Below are 25,083 nucleotides of genomic sequence, written 5' to 3' on the forward strand. Positions count from 1 at the left end.
CCAGATTGATTTACTTTTGGTTTTTGATTATTACTACAAAAATCCTACATCTCAAGTCGAATGTGGTTATTGTTCTTATCCTACTTATCAATCCTTAATAGTTTTCATGAAGCATAACATTGTTGAGTTTTCCAGAAACAGAACCCCCCCCCCCCCCCCCCCCCGATGTTTTTTGTCTTAGATATAAACTTCTCAATCAAAATCTCTGGAATAGAACAGTAAAGTTGCTGCCCCAAACGTAAACAAAGGTCGAGAAGCACATGGCAAACCACATGTTCCTGTCTTGACAGCTCACGTTCCAATGTAAATAATAGAAAGAAAATAACCTTAAAAATTTTGCTGTTAGGTGGCAAAAGAAACACATATTCATAAATACTCGATCATGTATCAAATAATGTCTAGATATGGATATTTTATGGAACAAAAGGTAAAATTTATCAAAAATTACAGTCTATCTATTTTTAGACCAGAGCAAATTATTGCGCTGGTGTGAACAAAACGAGAATTATTCGGAGCCTGATTTTCAGAATAATTTAGTCTTATATTATTATTTCTGCAACTGTTAGATTTTATGTAAACATATTTTCAATACTGAAAGTGTATTGCCTACAACTCAAACTACAAAATTGGGAGACCTATATTGTGCGTAAATTATTCCGGTCCCTAACGGAAATCACTAGCAACGTGTTATTGTTTACGTTTGGGGCAGCAACTTTACTGTTCTATATCACAATCCCTGTCTGGCATCTAACATAACTGTCTCTCAGTATCGAATACGTTTAAAAGCATAGTCGCCCAGCATCACAAAGTCAGACATTTTTGGAAGACACCAATGGAACTTAGTGATATCTATTGTCGGTACTAACCTGAAGTCTGCTAGATTGTTGAAATTCTGTGGTTACATAAGAAAACTTGTCTAAAAAGACAATGGCTGCAGATGAAAACGATTGCGGGCGCAAACTGGTCAGTTGCATTCTTAGATCCATCAAAAGATTGCACACCAATTTTGGGAGTCAATCAGGACAAAGATTATTTTGATTTTTGGGAGGCCTTCCGAAAGCTCCTACTCCTACATTCCCAATATTCTTGTTTTTCAATAATGTTCTAGTAGAGGGTTTGGGAAGGGGGAAACTTTTTTTTAAAAGTCCCCCCCCCAACCCCCTTCTAGAACAAGAATACTGGGGATGTAGTAGTAGGAGCTTTCGGAAGGCCTCCCTTATTATTATTTATATTTTTTTTATTCAAAAAGGATAAACATGAACCTTGGCCTTGACGTTTGAGTTTGAATAAAGTAACCTGATCCATTCTTAGCCCGAAACCAACCACAATTAATTGTGTAAATCCTCGAGTTTTCATGCACTTTTTAATTTTTATTTTGGGTTTAGATTTTTTAGCATTTGATTTAGAGTTGGGTTAGAGTTAGAGACAGGGTGCATTAACATGTCGCAATTAATAACTTAATTTTGTTAAAGGTAGATTCCCCCCCCCCCCCTCCCATTTCCTCGTTTTTAACCGATTTTCATCAGTTTTGTTTATACACTACACTTCACTAGAGATTCCTTGGCCTTGACATTTGAGTTTGAATAAAGTAACCCGATCCATTCTTAGCCCGAAACCAACCACAATTAATTGTGTAAATCCTCGAGTTTTCATGCACTTTTTAATTTTTATTTTGGGTTTAGATTTTTTAGCATTTAATTTAGAGTTGGGTTAGAGTTAGAGACAGGGTGCATTAACACATGTCGCAATTAATAACTTAATTTTGTTAAAGGTAGATTCCCCCCCCCCCCCCTCCTCCCATTTCCTCGTTTTTAACCGATTTTCATCAGTTTTGTTTATACACTACACTTCACTAGAGATTCTAACCCCCCCCCCCCCCCCCCTCCCACTTCAATCATTCAACCCATCGCAAAACTAAGATAAAAATGGTAAAATGAGGTATTAGTCTGCCAGGAATAACAAAAGAGGGTTGTTTTTTTTTCTTTCGAAGTGGCAATTCGCGCTCGAGTTTGAATCGTCTCCCGTGGCTATTCAGACTCAAACTCAAAGTCCAATGTGCAGAGTGGCATTGGGCAGAACTGATAAAGAAACAGAAGAAGAGTTCAGAAGAAATTCTGTTTTGCTCATGTCATAGTTTTTATAAATTACTCTTGATTTTCAGAGGACTAAGGAACGCAAAAAATATGTGGATCAAGAGATAGATGAAGATGATATTGATGGGAAAAGGAGCTACAGTTTGGAGGAAATGCTCCTTACAGATCGGTTTGATTGTGAAATGATTCAGGAAATGACAGGACCAGGTATGTTTCTCCACATTTCATATAATTTTGGTTTAATTCGACACCATTTTATTGCTATTGGCCTGATTAGCTGAACTTTCCTGGTTATTTCAGACCTTTAGAACCATAAATTAATGGAGTTTGGATCTATCCTAGTTCCTGTAGCATTAATTAAACAGTTACAATTCATTGCCGCTGTGTTGATAGGATGCTTGTTTACATGGCAAAGTGCTTACCAGATGTAACAGACTTAACCATCCATCACTCTTGAGTGGGTAGAGTACAGCATCAAGCTGTCTCATCACTGCCTAAAAACCTTGGTCATAATTAAGTCCATGTTGTGAGTTAAAAAACTGTAATTCTTCACTTCAGCAACTGCTTAAATTCTGATTTTTGAAGGGTGAAATAGAGTGTGCAAAGGCAGTCCACATGAATGAAAGGTGGAAGGTTGTAAACAGAATAATAGTTGTCTGGATATTCCTGGAATTTCTGGGCATTTAGATATTTTGCTTTGTCTTACATTGAATTTTTGTGACTGGGGATCAGCAGGAAGAAATTAGCAAAATATGTGTTATTAAATTCCTGTGCTTTGAATCACTCAAGAAAGTCACCTGCTTTAGCCGTTACAATACAGTATCTTTTCTATTGGTACAGAGGAGTGGAAGAGAGGCGCATTGGGGATTTGATTGATCTCAAATTTTACAAGAGGGATTTTTTAGGGAAATTGATTTGCCTAATATTAACTCTTGTTTTTAAAGTTGTACACCGGATATTTTGGCTGATAAAACCCGAAAACAAACTTGCACAATTTTTTTTTTTAATGCTGTGATTTTGAAACAAATTCATGTCATTTACCTTCTGGAAGTTTTACCAAATTAACTTCTCTGGGCCCCATTATTGATAGATACTGTTTGTAAAAAAACAAAACAAAGTGGACGGGTATGAACAAGAATGAATTTGAATTATTTTCACTCATTTATATTGACTCTTGCTGGTAGGGTTGCAGATTTGGACATAATATTCCATATTTTAAATTTGTGCAACGCAAAAATAGATAACACAAATATTCAATGTGTAATAATAATAACATGATTGTAATATCCTTATTGCTTTTTAAAATGTATCTTCTCACAGAATTCAATATGGAGTGGATTCAGAAAAATGGGTTGAAGAGACCAATTCTTTTTACTGATAAAACAGGATTAGGGCTCAGGTAGTAATGGATTTATTTATCTTTTTACATTTTCTTACTTTTATCATCAGAAATATGCAAAAATCCATTAATTCCATTTTTCTTTTATTCTTTTAGTAGTCCTTCAGGGCCATTGGATCAATGGAGCTGGAATTTAAACTGGTTTCTATGCTTGAAAAGGACAATGAAACTTGAGCTTTTATATAGTGCAATATCCACTAAACATGCTCAAAGCGCTTTACAAATGGTCCCTGACCAACAGCAACATGTAACCTGTAGAACGAGACGTTATACATGTTAGGTGATATAGCATTTTTTTCTGACAGAGACAACCCTGTTGATGGCTGGGTACTCAATTTACAACTGAGTATGGTGAGAGAATGTGAGCTAAGAGAATTTTTTCAAAGAACTCAACTATGCGCAAAGCGAGGCTCGAACCCAGGATCTTCCGATCCGAAAGCGAATGTCATACCACAAGACCACATAAATAGTAATTGCTTGCTACCCTTTGGATAGGATGCTAGTCTATCACAAAGTACTTTCTGCCAGATCTGACAGACCCAGTTACCCAATCACTGGGAGGTCAGAAATAAAATCTCAATTCATCCGGGATCAATTTTGGTTCCTTGAGTGTGAAGCGAGTGCTCTACCAACTGAGCTATTGTTACCCCCTAATAATATAATGTATATCACTCATAAAATCATAACTTTATGTATAAAAATGGTCTTAATGTTTGAAATGTGCAGTACAATTTTTGATTTTTATTTATTTAAAAAAATTATTTTTATTTTCACGGATTTTGTTTTAGGGTCCCAAGTCAAAATTTCAAAATCAGTGATGTGAAACAGTGTGTTGGTAAGTCCATTTTATGTTGAAGATAATAGTGTAAATGAATTCAATTTTATTTGTCATGTAGTGTAGTATCCCATCAGAATTATATAGTAATTTAGTATTTTGTAGAGAATTTGATCTTGCAAAGCAAAATTCTCCTTGTCTTCAGTTGTTAACTCTTGGAATGTACCATTTCATTTTATGCAGATTTAATTTATTATATATAGTAGAAGTATTGTATGGTACACCTTGACTTCCGTTGGTATTCATGAATATGTATAACCTTTCCCGAAAAAGACCGGTTTCCCCATGATTCCTCACTTTTTACCAGTCAACTCATGATCCATTGCACAATCTTTGTTCTAAGATAAACTAAAATTTAAATTTGTTTAATCTTGATATTATTGTGTATTCAGTGGATATTATTTATATGATGAAATGGTGTGAACTTATTTCTTGAAATCAGTTTTTGGAAAAACTTTCCCCTCTTGGGAAATATGTCTTCGGATGATCACACTGAAAGTAATAATGTTGTGTACCTTAGTGACTGGTCAAAGATACCAGACAATTCATGCGTTGGATCTGGATGAATTTATAATACAACGAAATAAGGCAATATTTTATGTTAAAACAATCCTGAAACATTCCAGTTCAAGAGGAACAAGTAATAGTTTTGTACTACCAGCATTTCTGGATGACAGAAGACAATGTGTTGTGACATACTTACTTAAAAGAATATGTTAAAGAAAACCATTTCACAAGTTTACAAAACTGTTTCAGAGCTTTGTGAAGCCCCACGAAGCTGTCACAAAAGATACAATTAGTCGATTGATAAAACTTGTATTAACAAAAGCTGGTATTAACACAAATATCTGAGCTGCATTGACTTCAGCAGTTCAAAGAGATATTGATATCTCATTAATATTAAAGACAGCAGACTGGGCTAGGTAGGGCGTCGACTTTCAGAAAATTTTATAATAAACCTTTAGAAAAAGATAAAGATACTGCTTTTGGATTAGCAATGCTTAAAAAAAGATGGATTAGCTTGCGCTATGGTAGTTATGGGTTTGAAATCTTCGGGGAAGGTTATGCATATTCATGAGTACCAAAGAAATTTAAAAATGAATTGAGCCTTACTCTAAGGGAAATTTGATGATAATTCTTTTGGTACTACATGATATCCATATTACTTCACTGCTCGCCTTCTTTCACCCTGCAAGTCAAGAAGTCTCATTTTATAAAAATAAATGTGCATCATTAGTAATAGGAGAAAAGCAAAGTGAATGAAGTAGGTATAACATAATCACCATATCGCCTTTGAATAGTGAGGAATCGCGGGAAACCAGTCTTCTTCTGGGAAGGAATGCATATCATGAAGTACCAGTGGAATTATCAAATTTCACTTTACAGGTAAGCCTCATTTAATTTTTAAATTTGTTGACCCATTCTTTGAATTCATCCCCTGCTCTAAGTATTCAGTCAGACTTGCAAATTGGCAATGTAGGTTGATGTAGTCTCCCACCTCAGGTTTCCCTTGATATTTGATTCTCTTAGTTTCCATTTTCTCACGTATGCACATATTCTTCCATGTCTTGTAAGGAGGCGGTTGGACGTGACCACTGTTTGCAACTGTTCCTGTTGAAGCCTTGCATTCTTTGAGTGAGATCCATAGTGATTTCACCTTTCCTGTGAATGTTTTGTTTCCACATTGCCATTGATGGCTTGAAGAAAGATGGGCCTGGATTCCTTTTTATATGGGTTTAATCAACATAGGAATGGCCATTGTCCTATGGATATTGCTATCAAAAAGTGTGGCTCTTTTCTTTTATTAATTACGTTTGGATGTGCTTAACATACTCAGAACATTTAGAGAAGTTTTCTCTTTATTTTCCTCGAAATTATATGAATTTAATGATGTACCCGCAGATAATGGCTGTACAGTTATATCAGACATTGGCTATTAGAGTTACAAAAAATATTGGTATTCATGTTTTATTTTATGATCTCCTTGTAATAATTAACATTCAATTGATTTCTGTAGGTCATTTTCAATGTCAAAATTTTAAATTAAAATACTGTCACTAGCCTACTTATTTTAATTTTTGGATTATCCAACTTGTTAGACCTAGAGGTTGGATGGCTTCGAGTGACTTTCATATGCCATGTAGTTACATTGTACAATACATGCTTAATTGCTTGATAGCCGTCTCCTTATTTCAGATTGTAGTATAATGCCAAATTTAAGATTGTCTAATTGGTGTAAACATATTAACATTTTTGATTACATTTTATAAGAGAAGCAAAGGAAAATTCATACATCTGCTCATAATATAAATTGACATTAAGAAAATCACAATCCGGGTCTTTTTTTTTTTTTTCAAAATAGTACCACACATTGACAATGATGCATGAAGCACTGTAATTTGTAATGTGAATGACAACTAAAGATTTCAAATTATTCAAACCCTTTGTTACCTAATACAATGAGTCAAGAAAGAAACATAAAACAAATCTTTAAAAAAGGGATGGATCAACTAGATTATTTTCAACTTGTGATGGATTAATGCCTCCAAGACTTTATATCTATAAGTTCATTGTATTTACAGAATCATATTTAGCTATGTTCATTTTGGAAATGCTAGGAGGAAAGAGTGACTTTCTTGGAGGCAATGGAGTTGATATTGGTATTAAAATGAGAGACTTTAATTCAAAACCTGACAATGTTAAAGAATTCAAATTGAGTCTTTACATTATCTTTTTATTTTATTGGTCACATACAGGCAGTCGTAGAGTTCTGGATGTCATGGATGTGAGCACCCAGAAAGCCCTGGAGATGACGATGAAGGAATGGGTCAAATATTTTGAAAATCCAGAAAGAGACCGCCTACTCAATGTCATCAGTCTTGAGTTTTGTCATACTCGCCTGGACAACTATGTGGAATCTCCTACCCTGGTAATTTGATTTTACACAGATGATAGGGTCTTGGCATGTCCTCCAGGTGTTTCTTTTGTTTTGTCTAGTTTTTAAATGGCTAAATTATGATACAAAATCTGTAAAATGTTAGAAAAATGATAAAAATGCTCAACTCACTTTAGCTTTACTCATTCCCCTCCCGTTAACTCTCATGTTTTTTCTCAATTTAACATTCCCAATGCCCGGTTTATGATCCTACTAGAATTGTTTTTCTGTCTTTAGGCTTTCTTCACCTCAATTGTAGCAAAAGTGAGCTAATGTTAGTTTATCGGATTGATGACTCTTTTCTATTTTGACAGTCCGTTGTTTATTTTTTCTCCTTTTTTTTAAAAAAAGGTTTTGTATGAGGAAATGATAATTTTGGAAAATATCAGATTAGTTTACAACTACACTATATACATTCATATTTTTGACAGGTTCGCCAAATTGATTGGGTGAACAGAGCTTGGCCGAGGCATTTAAAAGAATGCCAGACTGAAGCCACCAACCTTATTCAAAGGATGAAGTATCCAAAAGTTCAAAAGTCAGTTTTGATGGTTTTGATTGGTTTCTTTCAGTTTTTAAATAAAATATGTTGATTGTTTTAGTGGCCAATTTTTCCAAATGCGGATTTTTAACTTCTATTTTGGGATCTTTCATTCAAAATTTTTGAGAAAGTGGGATAAAAAGTATAGAATTTTTTATGAGAAATTGATGTGTGACCAAATTTGACCAGTCTACATCTATTCTAATGCATTATAAAGTGATAACCCAAAGAAATAAAGAGCAAGAACCTTGAATTTTGGTTTCATATAGATTTTTAAAACAAAGTTTGGAATTAATAAATATATATATCTATATAAATGCAGATGTTTGTTGCCTATGACTGTACTGTACCAGATCTTCAGATTTCATATTATATCAGGTTATATATAATATTTACATTTTTTGTTAGGTTAAATATTACTGAACCATGTCACTTACATTTTTAGGGTTTTGATTAGAAGATTTCGTTTTTAGGATATTTTAGTTTGCCTCTGTATCCATGAAATTTTCAAAAGTAATAGCCATTGATTAGAGCAATCACACCCAAATCTAAAATAAATTATCTTGTCCTCCTAGTTCGCCATTCATATGATTTATCATTTTAAATTTTTTGTTTGTTTTATTTTGAGACGTAGGTTATGGAGGTGGGGAGCTTTGAATTGAGTTTTGTTTTTATATTTATTTATTTTTATTTATCAATTTATTTCTCAGGTATTGCTTGATGAGTGTTGCAGATTGTTACACTGACTGGCACATTGATTTTGGAGGGACATCAGTCTGGTACCATATTCTTCATGGGGAAAAGGTAATTAATATCATACATGTCCTTCACTTTTTTGTTCACTGTACGGAAAGGAAAGAGTATAGGCTCCTGCGTACACTTAGAATCTCCAAGATAATTTGTTCTTTGATTAGTTTACATACCTGCCAAGTACCCTGATCTTTTTCTTGATTTTACCTTACCCCGCCGGATTTTGGGAAACTCCGATTTTAAAATTTTTTTTCTGTTTTTCAAAATTTTTATTTTTGGAAGAAAAAAAATGTCGAAAATGAATATATACCTGGCACTAGTTTTCTTTGCACATTTCTTGAAAAATTTTTTTTATCCTCCTTATAAAATTATCTTATTTCCACAAAATTTTGATTACATTGTTTTGTGTGCTTGTGTATATATGTGTGTGCTACGCCTAGGGTAAGTTTTTTGTTTTTTTTCCTCTTAACATTGCTTACCCCTATTTTTTCCCTAGACTCCTATTTTTTTTTAAGAAGCATTCTATTTTTTTTCACTATGGGTTGGCAGGTATGAGTTTATTCTCATTTCCTCTCAATTTAAATTGATAACTTATCACAATGTTAAATTTTGAATATTTTAAATTAAAAATATCTGTTTAACAAAACATTGCTGTATATTATATATTGTTTTTTGATCGTTAAAAATAATGAGTATTCAGGTATTATTGTGTCGTACATTACAATTATATGAACATTTATGAGGGAGGTCAAGATAGGATCATGCTGAAAATAATTTTATTTCAGCATTCGTTATATACTACAGACTTTTTGGTTTGCCCCACCAACAACACCTGGATACTTGATGTAGATGGCCCTCCTTGCTAAACAAGCAATTCTTTTTGTTTACAATTCAAGGGCAAACTAACTGGCTCACTTTTTCAACCATCAGTGATTTTGAGTAATGGCGATTTTTTTTTCTACTTCCACCTCGCGAATAATTGCTCAGTTGCTTGAATTTCTGTCACAACAAAAGAGATTCGTTGGATTGTTCTCGGTGTGGCAGTCGAAAGTTTATTTCACTAAGAAAATGGATAGCTGACGTTAATGGTGGTAAAACAGATTATGCTGATAAAATAGTTATTCCAAAAAGTGTACTTAATGGGGAATAAATTTTTTTTGGCGTGGTGGGTTAGAACTGACTTTTTGTACGACACTCATGCTTTTGGCAGTGGAGTATGTTAGGCTTATCTCTACCGTACAAGTGATCAACAATTCACATTTCTTTTAAACTCAAACTTATACTGCTATGATTGTCCTCCAGTTATGACTCAACTTCTTAACACCATTCCCACCTGCAACCACAATGCGTATTTGACAACAGTTAAGTGATTAATACCAATAGTATTCTAACCAATTTTAACATGTTAACAGATGAGCAGGCTGTAATCTTTAATTGTTGATTTCTTAATTTAGATAAATTGTTGACAATCTTGTTCCAAGTTATGTAATTTGTTAAAAGTGAACAAATAATGAATGCGAAAAAATTTTTTTCGAAGAAGGTGATGGCTTAGCGGGTTTTATCCTTACGACCTTATTGGCTTAAGAAAATTCTTTTCTCTGCACTCAGAGCGTGGCACTCTACTTGTGTACTTCTTCTTCTATCTCATTATTCTTTTTCATCTCTAGTCTTACTTCTCCTTTTCTTCTACCCTCTTCTTATCTCTCTTCGTCTTCGTATACACATATCCAATAATTGAAAGCAGTCAGCTTAAAAATTTCTCAACACAAACATATAACATAGAAACGATTGAGACATTGAGTATGCTCCGGTGTATGGGTGAATTTTAATTCAGAAAGTGAGTGGAGCAGGCACTTATGTTGGTAACAACAAGATATGAAGTGAATAGAAAAGTGCCAGAAGACAATAGAGAATAAAAATTTTTTTCGCGGCGGTGGTGGGGTTTGAACCTGCGACCTTATTGGTACGACAACTCCGCCTGGCAGGTGAGAGCGTGGCTCTACCGTGTGAGCTATCCACGAACACAAAATATTCGTTTCAAACTCAAAGTCATTACTAGATCCCTCTCTCACCCACTTCTTGAGACCGCCGATTCGTTCGTACACCACCATCGCGAATAATTTTGACCAGCAGTTAAGCTTAATAGCCAATATTCTCAACACAAACATATAACATAGAAACGATTGAGACATTGAGTATGCTCCGGTGTATGGGGTGAATTTTAATTCAGAAAAGTGAGTGGAGCAGGCACTTATGTTGGTAACAACAAGATATGAAGTGAATAGAAAAGTGCCAGAAGACAATAGAGAATAAAAATTTTTTTCGCGGCGGTGGTGGGGTTTGAACCTGCGACCTTATTGGTACGACAACTCCGCCTGGCAGGTGAGAGCGTGGCTCTACCGTGTGAGCTATCCACGAACACAAAATATTCGTTTCAAACTCAAAGTCATTACTAGATCCCTCTCTCACCCACTACTTGAGACCGCCGATTCGTTCGTACACCACCATCGCGAATAATTTTGACCCGCAGTTAAGCTTAATAGCCAATATTCTCAACACAAACATATAACATAGAAACGATTGAGACATTGAGTATGCTCCGGTGTATGGGGTGAATTTTAATTCAGAAAAGTGAGTGGAGCAGGCACTATGTTGGTAACAACAAGATATGAAGTGAATAGAAAAGTGCCAGAAGACAATAGAGAATAAAAATTTTTTCGCGGCGGTGGTGGGGTTTGAACCTGCGACCTTATTGGTACGACAACTCCGCCTGGCAGGTGAGAGCGTGGCTCTACCGTGTGAGCTATCCACGAACACAAAATATTCGTTTCAAACTCAAAGTCATTACTAGATCCCTCTCTCACCCACTTCTTGAGACCGCCGATTCGTTCGTACACCACCATCGCGAATAATTTTGACCAGCAGTTAAGCTTAATAGCCAATATTCTCAACACAAACATATAACATAGAAACGATTGAGACATTGAGTATGCTCCGGTGTATGGGGTGAATTTTAATTCAGAAAAGTGAGTGGAGCAGGCACTTATGTTGGTAACAACAAGATATGAAGTGAATAGAAAAGTGCCAGAAGACAATAGAGAATAAAAATTTTTTTCGCGGCGGTGGTGGGGTTTGAACCTGCGACCTTATTGGTACGACAACTCCGCCTGGCAGGTGAGAGCGTGGCTCTACCGTGTGAGCTATCCACGAACACAAAATATTCGTTTCAAACTCAAAGTCATTACTAGATCCCTCTCTCACCCACTTCTTGAGACCGCCGATTCGTTCGTACACCACCATCGCGAATATTTTGACCAGCAGTTAAGCTTAATAGCCAATATTCTCAACACAAACATATAACATAGAAACGATTGAGACATTGAGTATGCTCCGGTGTATGGGGTGAATTTTAATTCAGAAAAGTGAGTGGAGCAGGCACTTATGTTGGTAACAACAAGATATGAAGTGAATAGAAAAGTGCAGAAGACAATAGAGAATAAAAATTTTTTTCCGCGGCGGTGGTGGGGTTTGAACCTGCGACCTTATTGGTACGACAACTCCGCCTGGCAGGTGAGAGCGTGGCTCTACCGTGTGAGCTATCCACGAACACAAAATATTCGTTTCAAACTCAAAGTCATTACTAGATCCCTCTCTCACCCACTTCTTGAGACCGCCGATTCGTTCGTACACCACCATCGCGAATAATTTTGACCAGCAGTTAAGCTTAATAGCCAATATTCTCAACACAAACATATAACATAGAAACGATTGAGACATTGAGTATGCTCCGGTGTATGGGGTGAATTTTTAATTCAGAAAAGTGAGTGGAGCAGGCACTTATGTTGGTAACAACAAGATATGAAGTGAATAGAAAAGTGCCAGAAGACAATAGAGAATAAAATTTTTTTCGCGGCGGTGGTGGGTTTGAACCTGCGACCTTATTGGTACGACAATCCGCCTGGCAGGTGAGAGCGTGGCTCTACCGTGTGAGCTATCCACGAACACAAAATATTCGTTTCAAACTCAAAGTCATTACTAGATCCCTCTCTCACCCACTTCTTGAGACCGCCGATTCGTTCGTACACCACCATCGCGAATAATTTTGACCAGCAGTTAAGCTTAATAGCCAATATTCTCAACACAAACATATTACATAGAAACGATTGAGACATTGAGTATGCTCCGGTGTATGGGGTGAATTTTAATTCAGAAAAGTGAGTGGAGCAGGCACTTATGTTGGTAACAACAAGATATGAAGTGAATAGAAAAGTGCCAGAAGACAATAGAGAATAAAAATTTTTTTCGCGGCGGTGGTGGGGTTTGAACCTGCGACCTTATTGGTACGACAACTCCGCCTGGCAGGTGAGAGCGTGGCTCTACCGTGTGAGCTATCCACGAACACAAAATATTCGTTTCAAACTCAAAGTCATTACTAGATCCCTCTCTCACCCACTACTTGAGACCGCCGATTCGTTCGTACACCACCATCGCGAATAATTTTGACCAGCAGTTAAGCTTAATAGCCAATATTCTCAACACAAACATATAACATAGAAACGATTGAGACATTGAGTATGCTCCGGTGTATGGGGTGAATTTTAATTCAGAAAAGTGAGTGGAGCAGGCACTTATGTTGGTAACAACAAGATATGAAGTGAATAGAAAAGTGCCAGAAGACAATAGAGAATAAAAATTTTTTTCGCGGCGGTGGTGGGGTTTGAACCTGCGACCTTATTGGTACGACAACTCCGCCTGGCAGGTGAGAGCGTGGCTCTACCGTGTGAGCTATCCACGAACACAAAATATTCGTTTCAAACTCAAAGTCATTACTAGATCCCTCTCTCACCCACTTCTTGAGACCGCCGATTCGTTCGTTACACCACCATCGCGAATAATTTTGACCAGCAGTTAAGCTTAATAGCCAATATTCTCAACACAAACATATAACATAGAAACGATTGAGACATTGAGTATGCTCCGGTGTATGGGGTGAATTTTAATTCAGAAAAGTGAGTGGAGCAGGCACTTATGTTGGTAACAACAAGATATGAAGTGAATAGAAAGTGCCAGAAGACAATAGAGAATAAAAATTTTTTTCGCGGCGGTGGTGGGGTTTGAACCTGCGACCTTATTGGTACGACAACTCCGCCTGGCAGGTGAGAGCGTGGCTCTACCGTGTGAGCTATCCACGAACACAAAATATTCGTTTCAAACTCAAAGTCATTACTAGATCCCTCTCTCACCACTTCTTGAGACCGCCGATTCGTTCGTACACCACCATCGCGAATAATTTTGACCAGCAGTTAAGCTTAATAGCCAATATTCTCAACACAAACATATAACATAGAAACGATTGAGACATTGAGTATGCTCCCGGTGTATGGGGGGAATTTTAATTCAGAAAGTGAGTGGAGCAGGCACTTATGTTGGTAACAACAAGATATGAAGTGAATAGAAAAGTGCCAGAAGACAATAGAGAATAAAAATTTTTTTCGCGGCGGTGGTGGGGTTTGAACCTGCGACCTTATTGGTACGACAACTCCGCCTGGCAGGTGAGAGCGTGGCTCTACCGTGTGAGCTATCCACGAACACAAAATATTCGTTTCAAACTCAAGGGTGAGAGAGGGATCTAGTAATGACTTTGAGTTTGAAACGAATATTTTGTGTTCGTGGATAGCTCACACGGTAGAGCCACGCTCTCACCTGCCAGGCGGAGTTGTCGTACCAATAAGGTCGCAGGTTCAAACCCCACCACCGCCGCGAAAAAAATTTTTATTCTCTATTGTCTTTGGCACTTTTCTATTCACTTCATATCTTGTTGTTACCAACATAAGTGCCTGCTCCACTCACTTTTCTGAATTAAAATTCACCCATACACCGGAGCATACTCAATGTCTCAATCGTTTCTATGTTATATGTTTGTGTTGAGAATATTGGCTATTAAGCTTAACTGCTGGTCAAAATTATTCGCGATGGTGGTGTACGAACGAATCGGCGGTCTCAAGTAGTTGGTGAGAGAGGGATCTAGTAATGACTTTGAGTTTGAAACGAATATTTTGTGTTCGTGGATAGCTCACACGGTAGAGCCACGCTCTCACCTGCCAGGCGGAGTTGTCGTACCAATAAGGTCGCAGGTTCAAACCCCCCCACCGCCGCGAAAAAAATTTTTATTCTCTATTGTCTTCTGGCACTTTTCTATTCACTTCATATCTTGTTGTTACCAACATAAGTGCCTGCTCCACTCACTTTTCTGAATTAAAATTCACCCCATACACCGGAGCATACTCAATGTCTCAATCGTTTCTATGTTATATGTTTGTGTTGAGAATATTGGCTATTAAGCTTAACTGCTGGTCAAAATTATTCGCGATGGTGGTGTACGAACGAATCGGCGGTCTCAAGTAGTGGTGTGAGAGAGGGATCTAGTAATGACTTTGAGTTTGAAACGAATATTTTGTGTTCGTGGATAGCTCACACGGTAGAGCCACGCTCTCACCTGCCAGGCGGAGTTGTCGTACCAATAAGGTCGCAGGTTCAAACCCCACCACCGCCGCGAAAAAAATTTTTATTCTCTATTGTCTTCTGGCACTTTTCTATTCACTTCATATCTTGTTGTTACCAACATAAGTGCCTGCTCCACTCACTTTTCTGAATTAAAATTCACCCCATACACCGGAGCATACTCAATGTCTCAATCGTTTCTATGTTATATGTTTGTGTTGAGAATATTGGCTATTAAGCTTAACTGCTGGTCAAAATTATTCGCGATGGTGGTGTACGAACGAATCGGCGGTCTCAAGAAGTGGGTGAGAGAGGGATCTAGTAATGACTTTGAGTTTGAAACGAATATTTTGTGTTCGTGGATAGCTCACACGGTAGAGCCACGCTCTCACCTGCCAGGCGGAGTTGTCGTACCAATAAGGTCGCAGGTTCAAACCCCACCACCGCCGCGAAAAAAATTTTTATTCTCTATTGTCTTCTGGCACTTTTCTATTCACTTCATATCTTGTTGTTACCAACATAAGTGCCTGCTCCACTCACTTTTCTGAATTAAAATTCACCCCATACACCGGAGCATACTCAATGTCTCAATCGTTTCTATGTTATATGTTTGTGTTGAGAATATTGGCTATTAAGCTTAACTGCTGGTCAAAATTATTCGCGATGGTGGTGTACGAACGAATCGGCGGTCTCAAGTAGTGGGTGAGAGAGGGATCTAGTAATGACTTTGAGTTTGAAACGAATATTTTGTGTTCGTGGATAGCTCACACGGTAGAGCCACGCTCTCACCTGCCAGGCGGAGTTGTCGTACCAATAAGGTCGCAGGTTCAAACCCCCCCACCGCCGCGAAAAAAATTTTTATTCTCTATTGTCTTCTGGCACTTTTCTATTCACTTCATATCTTGTTGTTACCAACATAAGTGCCTGCTCCACTCACTTTTCTGAATTAAAATTCACCCCATACACCGGAGCATACTCAATGTCTCAATCGTTTCTATGTTATATGTTTGTGTTGAGAATATTGGCTATTAAGCTTAACTGCTGGTCAAAATTATTCGCGATGGTGGTGTACGAACGAATCGGCGGTCTCAAGTAGTGGGTGAGAGAGGGATCTAGTAATGACTTTGAGTTTGAAACGAATATTTTGTGTTCGTGGATAGCTCACACGGTAGAGCCACGCTCTCACCTGCCAGGCGGAGTTGTCGTACCAATAAGGTCGCAGGTTCAAACCCCACCACCGCCGCGAAAAAAATTTTTATTCTCTATTGTCTTCTGGCACTTTTCTATTCACTTCATATCTTGTTGTTACCAACATAAGTGCCTGCTCCACTCACTTTTCTGAATTAAAATTCACCCCATACACCGGAGCATACTCAATGTCTCAATCGTTTCTATGTTATATGTTTGTGTTGAGAATATTGGCTATTAAGCTTAACTGCTGGTCAAAATTATTCGCGATGGTGGTGTACGAACGAATCGGCGGTCTCAAGAAGTGGGTGAGAGAGGGATCTAGTAATGACTTTGAGTTTGAAACGAATATTTTGTGTTCGTGGATAGCTCACACGGTTAGAGCCACGCTCTCACCTGCCAGGCGGAGTTGTCGTACCAATAAGGTCGCAGGTTCAAACCCCACCACCGCCGCGAAAAAAATTTTTATTCTCTATTGTCTTCTGGCACTTTTCTATTCACTTCATATCTTGTTGTTACCAACATAAGTGCCTGCTCCACTCACTTTTCTGAATTAAAATTCACCCATACACCGGAGCATACTCAATGTCTCAATCGTTTCTATGTTATATGTTTGTGTTGAGAATATTGGCTATTAAGCTTAACTGCTGGTCAAAATTATTCGCGATGGTGGTGTACGAACGAATCGGCGGTCTCAAGTAGTGGGTGAGAGAGGGATCTAGTAATGACTTTGAGTTTGAAACGAATATTTTGTGTTCGTGGATAGCTCACACGGTAGAGCCACGCTCTCACCTGCCAGGCGGAGTTGTCGTACCAATAAGGTCGCAGGTTCAAACCCCACCACCGCCGCGAAAAAAATTTTTATTCTCTATTGTCTTCTGGCACTTTTCTATTCACTTCATATCTTGATATTATATTGATATGTCTTTATTTTCTGACCTCGTTATTTAGATATATATATATTTCTTTTTAGTATTATATTGTGTCCGTAGCATTTACAATTAGTACCTGGAAACCATTTACTGAGGGGAGGTCAAGATTAGGGATGCATGTCTTTTGAAAATAATTTTATTTTCAGCTATTCTTACTATTACTTTTACAGATTTTTTGGTTAGCCCCACCAACAACAAAAAACCTGGATACTTATGTAGAATGGACCCTCTTTGCTAAACAAGGAGATTCTTTTTTGGGGGACTCATTGGAGCAATGTCAACGTGTCAATCTGAAAGCTGGCTACACTTTTATCATACCATCAGGTGATTATTGTTATTTATTTATGGCAGTTTTTATTTTCTATCTTCTCACTGCTGCAGCAGACCTCAATAGCTCAGTTGCTTGAACTTTCTTGTCACAAGCAAAGAGATTGTTGGGATTGTTCCTGGGTGCAGTCGAAAGTTCTGACCTCTGTCCACTAAGCAATAATTGGATATCTTGATCTGTTAAATACGGTGGAAAATACTTTTGTTTTGCTGTAAAAAGGTTACTTTCCAAAAAGTGGTACTTATTTTGGGGGTAATCTTTTGCTTTATGGCTGTATGGCTCTATAGAACTACTTTTTGAACACTGCAGTGCTTTGGTGAGACATAGTATTTAAGGCATTTATCTCTAACCGTACAAGTGATGGCAACAATTTCACATTTCTTTTTAACTCAAACTTATGAACTGCTATGGATGTGGTGCCTCCATGGTTATAATTGAACTCAAACATTGTCAAACATCCAATTCCAACCATGCAACCACAATGCTGTATGTTGCAACTATGTTTATATAAATGTGGGATTCAGATCCATGTATAGTATTCTGAATTGTGTCCAATTTTCAAACCATGTCTAATCTAGACTGATGCAGGCCTGTAAATCTTTCAATTGTTGGATTTCCTGCCGTACAACTTTGTGAGATAAATTTTGTTGACAATCTCTGTTCCAACGCTTTCATTGTATCTTGTTAAAAGTGAATCAAAATAATGAATGCGAAATATATATTTTTCTTCGAATGAAAAGGTGATTGACTGCTCTCAGCGGAAGTTTTCTTTCCTTACGACCATGATTGCTTAAATAAAATTTTTTCTTCTTCTTCTTTCACTCACGACTGCACTTCTTCTTCTTCTTCTTCTTCTTCTTCTTCTTTCTTCTTCTTCTTCTTCTTCTTCTTCTTCTTCTTCTCTTCTCTTCTTCTTTCTTCTTCTTCTTCTTCTTTCTTCTTCTTCTTCTCTTCTCTTTCTTTGTCTTTCTTGTATAAGAATTAATCCAAATAAACGAAAGAATCAGCTTAAAAATTTTACGCAAACAAGAGCAAAGATAAAGCAGCTTCTCGCATCAAATGCTACACATCCTTCAACAAAGTAGGAATTGTTCTCTTTCTTTCATTTTATAACTAACTCAGACCTGGGACTAGCAATGTTTCTACTTTCTCAAATAATTTGGGATTTTTTTTGTAGCATAAAATAAGGACCTACTTATTTTATTTTAAATGAGTTGGGGGAAAAAAATGACATGTCATATCTGTGTTGTGTTTGTTAATCCATATTTTTGTCCTGTTGTGTCTATTTCCGCTTGTTCAAAAAGTTCCGACAGTTTTTTCACCAGCCATTTACAGGCCTGCTGATGTGCAACTGACTGTTTTTTGATGTCCTATTCATTCAGCACAAGGTGATGGTGGTCAAATAGTCTGTGTGCAGTCTCCTTTTCTTTTCTTGTGTTAGTAAATGATTCTTGGTAAATCCTGCTATAATATGCTGCTGCATGGTTACTACAGAAGTGTTTTTCACATCAGGTTGAATTTCTGCATTATTTAAATCTTCATAAGGTGTTGAGGCATTATTTGTCAGATTCTTAGCTTGTCATCATTGTTTTGCTCTCATTATTAATTTCAACGTTTAGTGGAGTGTCATGGAGAAACTCTGTCTCTTATGAAATAAGATTTTTTAGAGATATCAAGTGTTTCTACAAAGCCTCTTCAAAGCAATATTTGCTCTTCCAAGTTTGTATGGACTTTTACGTTTTGTTGCTTTATTTATCCTATTGAATTTGTCATAAAATAGTGGCAAGAATTTTACATGTTTATAAAATAGCATTTGGAATGTTTGAATAGAATCGATTGTGGACAACAATAAGCTATTGATGTATTTGTTTACAGTAATTTATTGGGATAAAATGTTTATATTGAAAATTATGTTACCATCAATCCTATTTTGATAGTATGCAATATGTCATATTATTTTCTCAATTTGAAACGAATGAAGGTTGGATCCATGCCGTTTATACGCCAGTAGATTCACTGGTATTTGGAGGCAACTTCTTACACAGCTTCAACATTGACAGTCAACTACTAGTATCACGCATTGAGGAGAAAACCTATGTAAGCTTAAATTAGTTTTTTGCTCTATTATTATGTGAATTCTCTATGATCTTTATTTTGATATTGTTATACATTGAGTTACACAAGGAAAGAGTTGCTCCCCTTTGTAATTTTTGTTGCAAAAGCTATGTTTACACTATCTGGTGCATTAAACTGATGTTATTTAAAAAAAAAAAATACTTCCATACCCACATTTATTGTTCATTGTAACATTTCTCAAATTTAAAAAATAATTGCATAAGTGTTAATTATATTTATATAAATAAAGATGTGACAGAGTGGCTGTTTGATATCGTTGCCAGGTCCCACCAAAATTTCGCTATCCATTTTTTGTGGAACTGATGTGGTATGTGTTGGACCGTTACTTAGCATGCCTCACTGGTCACACATATTTAAACCCTTTTGATGAGAGTGAAGATGCCTTTGGAGATGCAGACATGATTCATGTTGATGAAGATTCAAGACCACCTTCACGGAATCCAGACTCAAGACCTCCATCAAGAACTATGGATGACCTCGGAGATCCAACCAAAGTATGTGATATTTGCTTTGAGGCATGACTTTCCTAATTATAATTTTACCCCTTCTATCTTATCATATCACACAACACACAACACACACAACACACCACACACACACACACACACACACCAACACACACACATATATATATATATATATAAAACACACAGTCCTGACGATGGGCATAAGGGCCTGAAACATCGATGTAGACTGACTCCAATATCATGTGAAATATTACAATTTGTTACATGCCGAGCACTATTCATACCATATTTGTATCAAAACACGATTCTATATTTATACATACATACATCTCTCTCTCTCCTCTCTCTCTCTCTCTCTCTCTCTCTCTCTCTCTCCTCTCTCTCTCTCTCTCTCTCTCTCTCTCTCTCTCTCTCTCTCTCTCTTCTCTCTCTCTTCTCTCTCTCTCTCTCTCTCTCTCTCTTCTCTCTCTCTCTCTCTCTCTCTCTCTCTCTCTCTCTCTCTCTCTCTCCTTCCCTCCCTCCCTCCCTCATTGTTTTCTTTTAAGTTTATGAGAGCCTTTGACCTAAATAGAGGTTATTCTTTCACGCATGTAAACCATCTGCAGAGAATACTGTCATTTTCTGATATCCGTTTTATTAGCACCATTTCCAAAGGTATGATAACTGTCTCATGTGTGACATCTTCATTTTGTAAAAGTAGAATGTAGTATGTAAATAGTAAATATTTCTATATATTGGTTTCCTCACAGGTTAAACCTGAAAGTGGAGAAGAAGCACCTAAATTGTCAAAAAGTGTCACTATTGAGCTTACTCGCATTGATGCTGCCCTAAAGAAAGCTCAGGGAGAGGAGGAGACGGCCTCTACCCCTGGAAAGCGACCACCGAGGAAAGCTGCCTCAGATGTGTCAGATGGAGGTTTGAAAAAATGGGTGCACCTGACAGCCATGGAACTCAAAGGCCTGCAACAGATTGTGGACCACTTAACGGGGATTTTACAGCTTCCTGTTGGTAAGAGGGGAGTTCCAAAAGAGATGTTTGATGCAGAGGCAGTACTTAGAGAAATAAAGGTAGGTGTTCATTTATGCCTAGTTGATTAGTAATCTGTACTTCAATTACATTTTATTTGCTTCTTCATCAAAGATTGAGAAATAAATACATGTACCAGGTTATGGTGTCATAATCTGTTTGTATTATTTATGAGAAAAAGCTGTCAGTAATATGTAGGAAAATAGAAATGAAAGAGTAAATAAAATGTATATTGCTCGGTAACCTAGTTTTCAAATTAAAATATAACATTTATAGATGTTAACATATTGAAGTGCTTTCAACAAAGTTTGTTTTAATTTTATTTATTTATTTTTATGTTGAGCTTTCAGCTGCAGTTTGTCAATGGTCAATTCGGCTTGATTCTTTACCAAATCACCTAGATTTTATCAAACTTATTGAACACGTTCTTATACTCAATTTGGTAACACTCGACTTAACTTTACTTTGTTTTTCATCACCCGGAAAGTTATATATTGTTGATCATACACAAATTGTCAGTGTTTTAAATTCTTTGAGGCATATCTGTTTTTTTCTTTATTTCTTTCTTTTCTTTTTTTCCCCCAAATTAGCAAGTTCTTGAGGATCACAAAAACGATAACCAGGAGCTTGCAGTGTCTGGGGATCCAGTCATTGGTTGGCCTGAATCAGCTAAAGTAAGTCATTGTTCAAAATCAGTGATGATAATCTTCCGCGAAATTCCGGGTTTTTGGGGTTTTCTCAGAAATTTTCCGCTGATTTTGTAGTATCAAACATTTTCCTCTGATAAAACCTCAGGTCAAGTGGTGGATCCGTGAAAATATCACCAACATGTCTTGTGTCATATTTTGACACCGCTTAGTTGTATGAATTTTGGTGACACTCCCATTTTTATGGCGTCAGTCGAGACAAACTGGCGCAAGATGTCGAGAAGGAAGGGTTGGGGGAGGGGGTAAGTGAGTCTAGATTTTATTTGTAAGTAGGTCAAGAATGGTAGTACAGTTATAGGTCTGTTTAAAAATATAATAATTATAACTCCCCCCTAGCTATAAAAAAAGCCCCATCAATTAAACCTCTCTCTCTCTCTAGCTCTCTCTCTCTCTCTCTCTCTCTCTCTCTCTCTCTTCTCTCTCTCTCTCTCTCTCTCTCTCTCTCTCTCTCCCCTCCCCCCTTCTCTCTCTCTCCTCTGACCCCTTCTCTCTCTCTCTCTCCTCTCTCTCTCTCTCTCTCTCTCTCTCTCTCTCTCTCTCTCTCTCTCTTTATTTCTTTCTTTTTCACTCTTCCTGTCATTCACTCTGTCTTTTTCTCTCTTTTTCAATCTTTCCCCTATCCATACATCTCTCATCCATTCATTCTTCTATCAATCTTCATGTTAACTTTATATCAACGTCATCTGGTTATAAAGGGATGATATTAATCTGTTGCAATTATAAGGAGTGCTCAACTTAGCTTACTCTTTTTACCTTTGTTTTTTACTATGTTTTACAATTTTAATCTGTTAAAGATACTTGAGTCTTGTTTGTAAGATCCGTAACCACTGGGCTACAGTCACAAAAAACAAGTGAAAACAAATACTTTCAGGCCTTTTGACCAAAATTTAATTTTAAATCTCTTGAATAATAATGATAAAAAAATTACATAAAGTAAGTTATATCTCTACTATTAAGAATAGATGTTCGCTAGAAGTAGTAATATACGAAACTATGATATTTTATGATATGATTTTGTTTGAGTTTGACCGATGGACTGATACATTTTCCTCCTTTTGGACAAATTGCCATCATCATCACTGATAAATCATTTCTTTTTCATGAGTGATGGAGTGAACATTATCTGAATCAAATTTGCAAAGAATAATAAATATGGTAGGGATTATTTTGTTGTTGTGATTATAAATATGGTAATAACTTTAATAAATATGGTAGGGATTATTTTGTTGTTGTGATTATAAATATGGTAATAACTTGGATCAATCAACTGAATTCATGCTTTCTTTTTGGTTGATCTTGGTTCAACCTCTATTCAAGACAAGGATCCGTTTCCATGTGCTTCTAAGGCACACTATTCCATGTCATTATTATTATTATTATTATTATTATTAGTATTATCATTATTATTAGTATTATTATTGAAAAAAAAATAGTAAAAGATGATTATTTAAAAATAATCAAGGTTTTTTTTTAAAGCAAAGGAAATAACCATAAATTTGCTATTTCAAAATACCATGATAAAGATGAATACACACTTTTTGTCTCAAGACCAGGCAGGACATTGGAGCAAAATCATTATTATTTGTCTGTAAAATTCATTTTCTCCTGCCTGGTCAAAATTCCACTCCAAAATAATTCTTGACCTTTTATATTAGCTATCAAATTTTATATCTGTATATACAATCATGCTTAGAATGCTTTATTTTCCATCAATTGTTTTTTTTTGAAACCGGAAGAGCATGTCCATAAATTCTCCCTTCCATTTTTAATCTCTTACACAATGATTTTTAATTCTTTTCCATAAATAGATTGTCAGTGGACGTCACCTCTAGTTCATAATAATATATATTTTCCACTTTCGTTTTACATTGAAGAAAAAGCATCAAAAACTGAAACTTGGCTACAAGACTTACAAACCAACCAAAGGTCCAAAGGGTAAAGATTCATCCTCTATTGTCAGACGTAGAAGGACGAGGTGTAAGCAATGTGAGGCTTGCACAAGAGGGGAATGTGGTGAATGCACTTTTTGTAAAGACATGAAGAAATTTGGGGGTCCTGGGAAAATGAAGCAAACTTGTATCAGTCGGCAGTGTATGGCGGTAAGTTAATTTTGAAATATGTTCAGAGAAGGTTATCTCAATTTTTCATAAAATTCACACATCGATTAGAATTGTAAGAGAAAAATATGTATTGAAATATTTCTTGTTTTTTGTTTGTTTTCTTTCTTCCAAAGGTTTAATTTTATAAGAAAAGGATTCTTTACATATGTTGCACTTTTTTGCTCCACAATATGTTAGTTTTACACCGTGTCAAAAACTACAAACATGCGTACACTTCTCAATGATGAATGAAATGTACATGGAGTGTAAAAGAAGGTATAAAGTGATAAAAAAGGGAAAAAATCGTAAATATTTTTTTTTTATGATAAACAAATTCAGGGTTTCAGTTCACTTCGATTCAGTTCGTTTTGTGGGTTTGTATGATGCTGATGAAGATCTTTGTTCCAGAGTATGCAGGGGTGTCCATTCTCAATTAGAGGAGTTTGTGATTTGGGCTTTTTATTACATGTGTTTCTTAATTTACATACTTTTTGTATAAGTTTCGTCTACATTCTTTTATTGCACAATAATTGCAGTGAGAAATGCATGTGCTTTCCTGTTTTTATCATTATATACCTACTTTTATAACAGCTGTAGATAAGATCTTAGGCTTTAATTTTTATTGATAAAGAATTGATAATTGATTATTGATAATATTGATAAAAGAAGATATAATATTCTTGATCAGGTTTACCGACTTGATATGTGTTTTAAAAACAAAAATTATTTCTTTCTACTTCTATTCCATTTCTTAGCCTGTGCTACCCTGCTCTTCAGTGTGTCTAATATGTAACAAAGAGGGTCAAGTCAATGGCTCTGATGACAATGAGGACATCTCCCTGTGTCTGATGGAGTGCGGAATTTGTTGGGAGATCACACATCCATCCTGTATCTACAGCAAGTAAGAGAAGCTGATAAGACACTGATTAATTCCTTATTTTTACTATAGTTCCTTAAGGGGGTACTGTCACAATAAGGACAATTTTATTAAGTTTTATCAAAAATGATCTTTTCAATGCTTTTTCTGCAGTATTATGTGTGTCCAAGCATATTTCTAAAGACTTTTTGGAATAATTTCCACTATCGGTGTGTATGAGGTGGCATTTTAGGGGTACCCCGCCCCGAAAACTTCAGATTTTGGGAACA

The 25,083-nt window shown here is 36.4% G+C and overlaps 1 protein-coding gene across 1 annotated transcript in view; it reads left to right on the forward strand.

The window, feature by feature from the left end:
* Positions 1 to 781: 781 nt before the first annotated feature.
* LOC144968732 (lysine-specific demethylase 2B-like) overlaps positions 782 to 25,083 on the forward strand; it is a 42,833-nt gene continuing 18,531 nt past the window's right edge. Inside the window, exons 1-14 of the mRNA XM_078907365.1 lie at positions 782 to 963; positions 2,162 to 2,300; positions 3,414 to 3,492; positions 4,281 to 4,327; positions 7,084 to 7,256; positions 7,694 to 7,800; positions 8,514 to 8,607; positions 17,345 to 17,498; positions 19,484 to 19,599; positions 19,902 to 20,132; positions 20,855 to 21,172; positions 21,722 to 21,805; positions 23,713 to 23,937; positions 24,693 to 24,838. Of these exons, the coding sequence (XP_078763491.1) occupies positions 928 to 963; positions 2,162 to 2,300; positions 3,414 to 3,492; positions 4,281 to 4,327; positions 7,084 to 7,256; positions 7,694 to 7,800; positions 8,514 to 8,607; positions 17,345 to 17,498; positions 19,484 to 19,599; positions 19,902 to 20,132; positions 20,855 to 21,172; positions 21,722 to 21,805; positions 23,713 to 23,937; positions 24,693 to 24,838 (1,949 nt within the window). The 5' untranslated portion in view covers positions 782 to 927. The remainder of the gene's footprint in view (positions 964 to 2,161; positions 2,301 to 3,413; positions 3,493 to 4,280; positions 4,328 to 7,083; positions 7,257 to 7,693; positions 7,801 to 8,513; positions 8,608 to 17,344; positions 17,499 to 19,483; positions 19,600 to 19,901; positions 20,133 to 20,854; positions 21,173 to 21,721; positions 21,806 to 23,712; positions 23,938 to 24,692; positions 24,839 to 25,083) is intronic.

The sequence above is a fragment of the Berghia stephanieae genome, chromosome 3, assembly GCF_034508935.2.
Source record: "Berghia stephanieae isolate SIO BIC M18660-M18661 chromosome 3, UCSD_Bste_1.3, whole genome shotgun sequence".
In the NCBI taxonomy this organism is placed as follows: domain Eukaryota; kingdom Metazoa; phylum Mollusca; class Gastropoda; order Nudibranchia; family Aeolidiidae; genus Berghia; species Berghia stephanieae.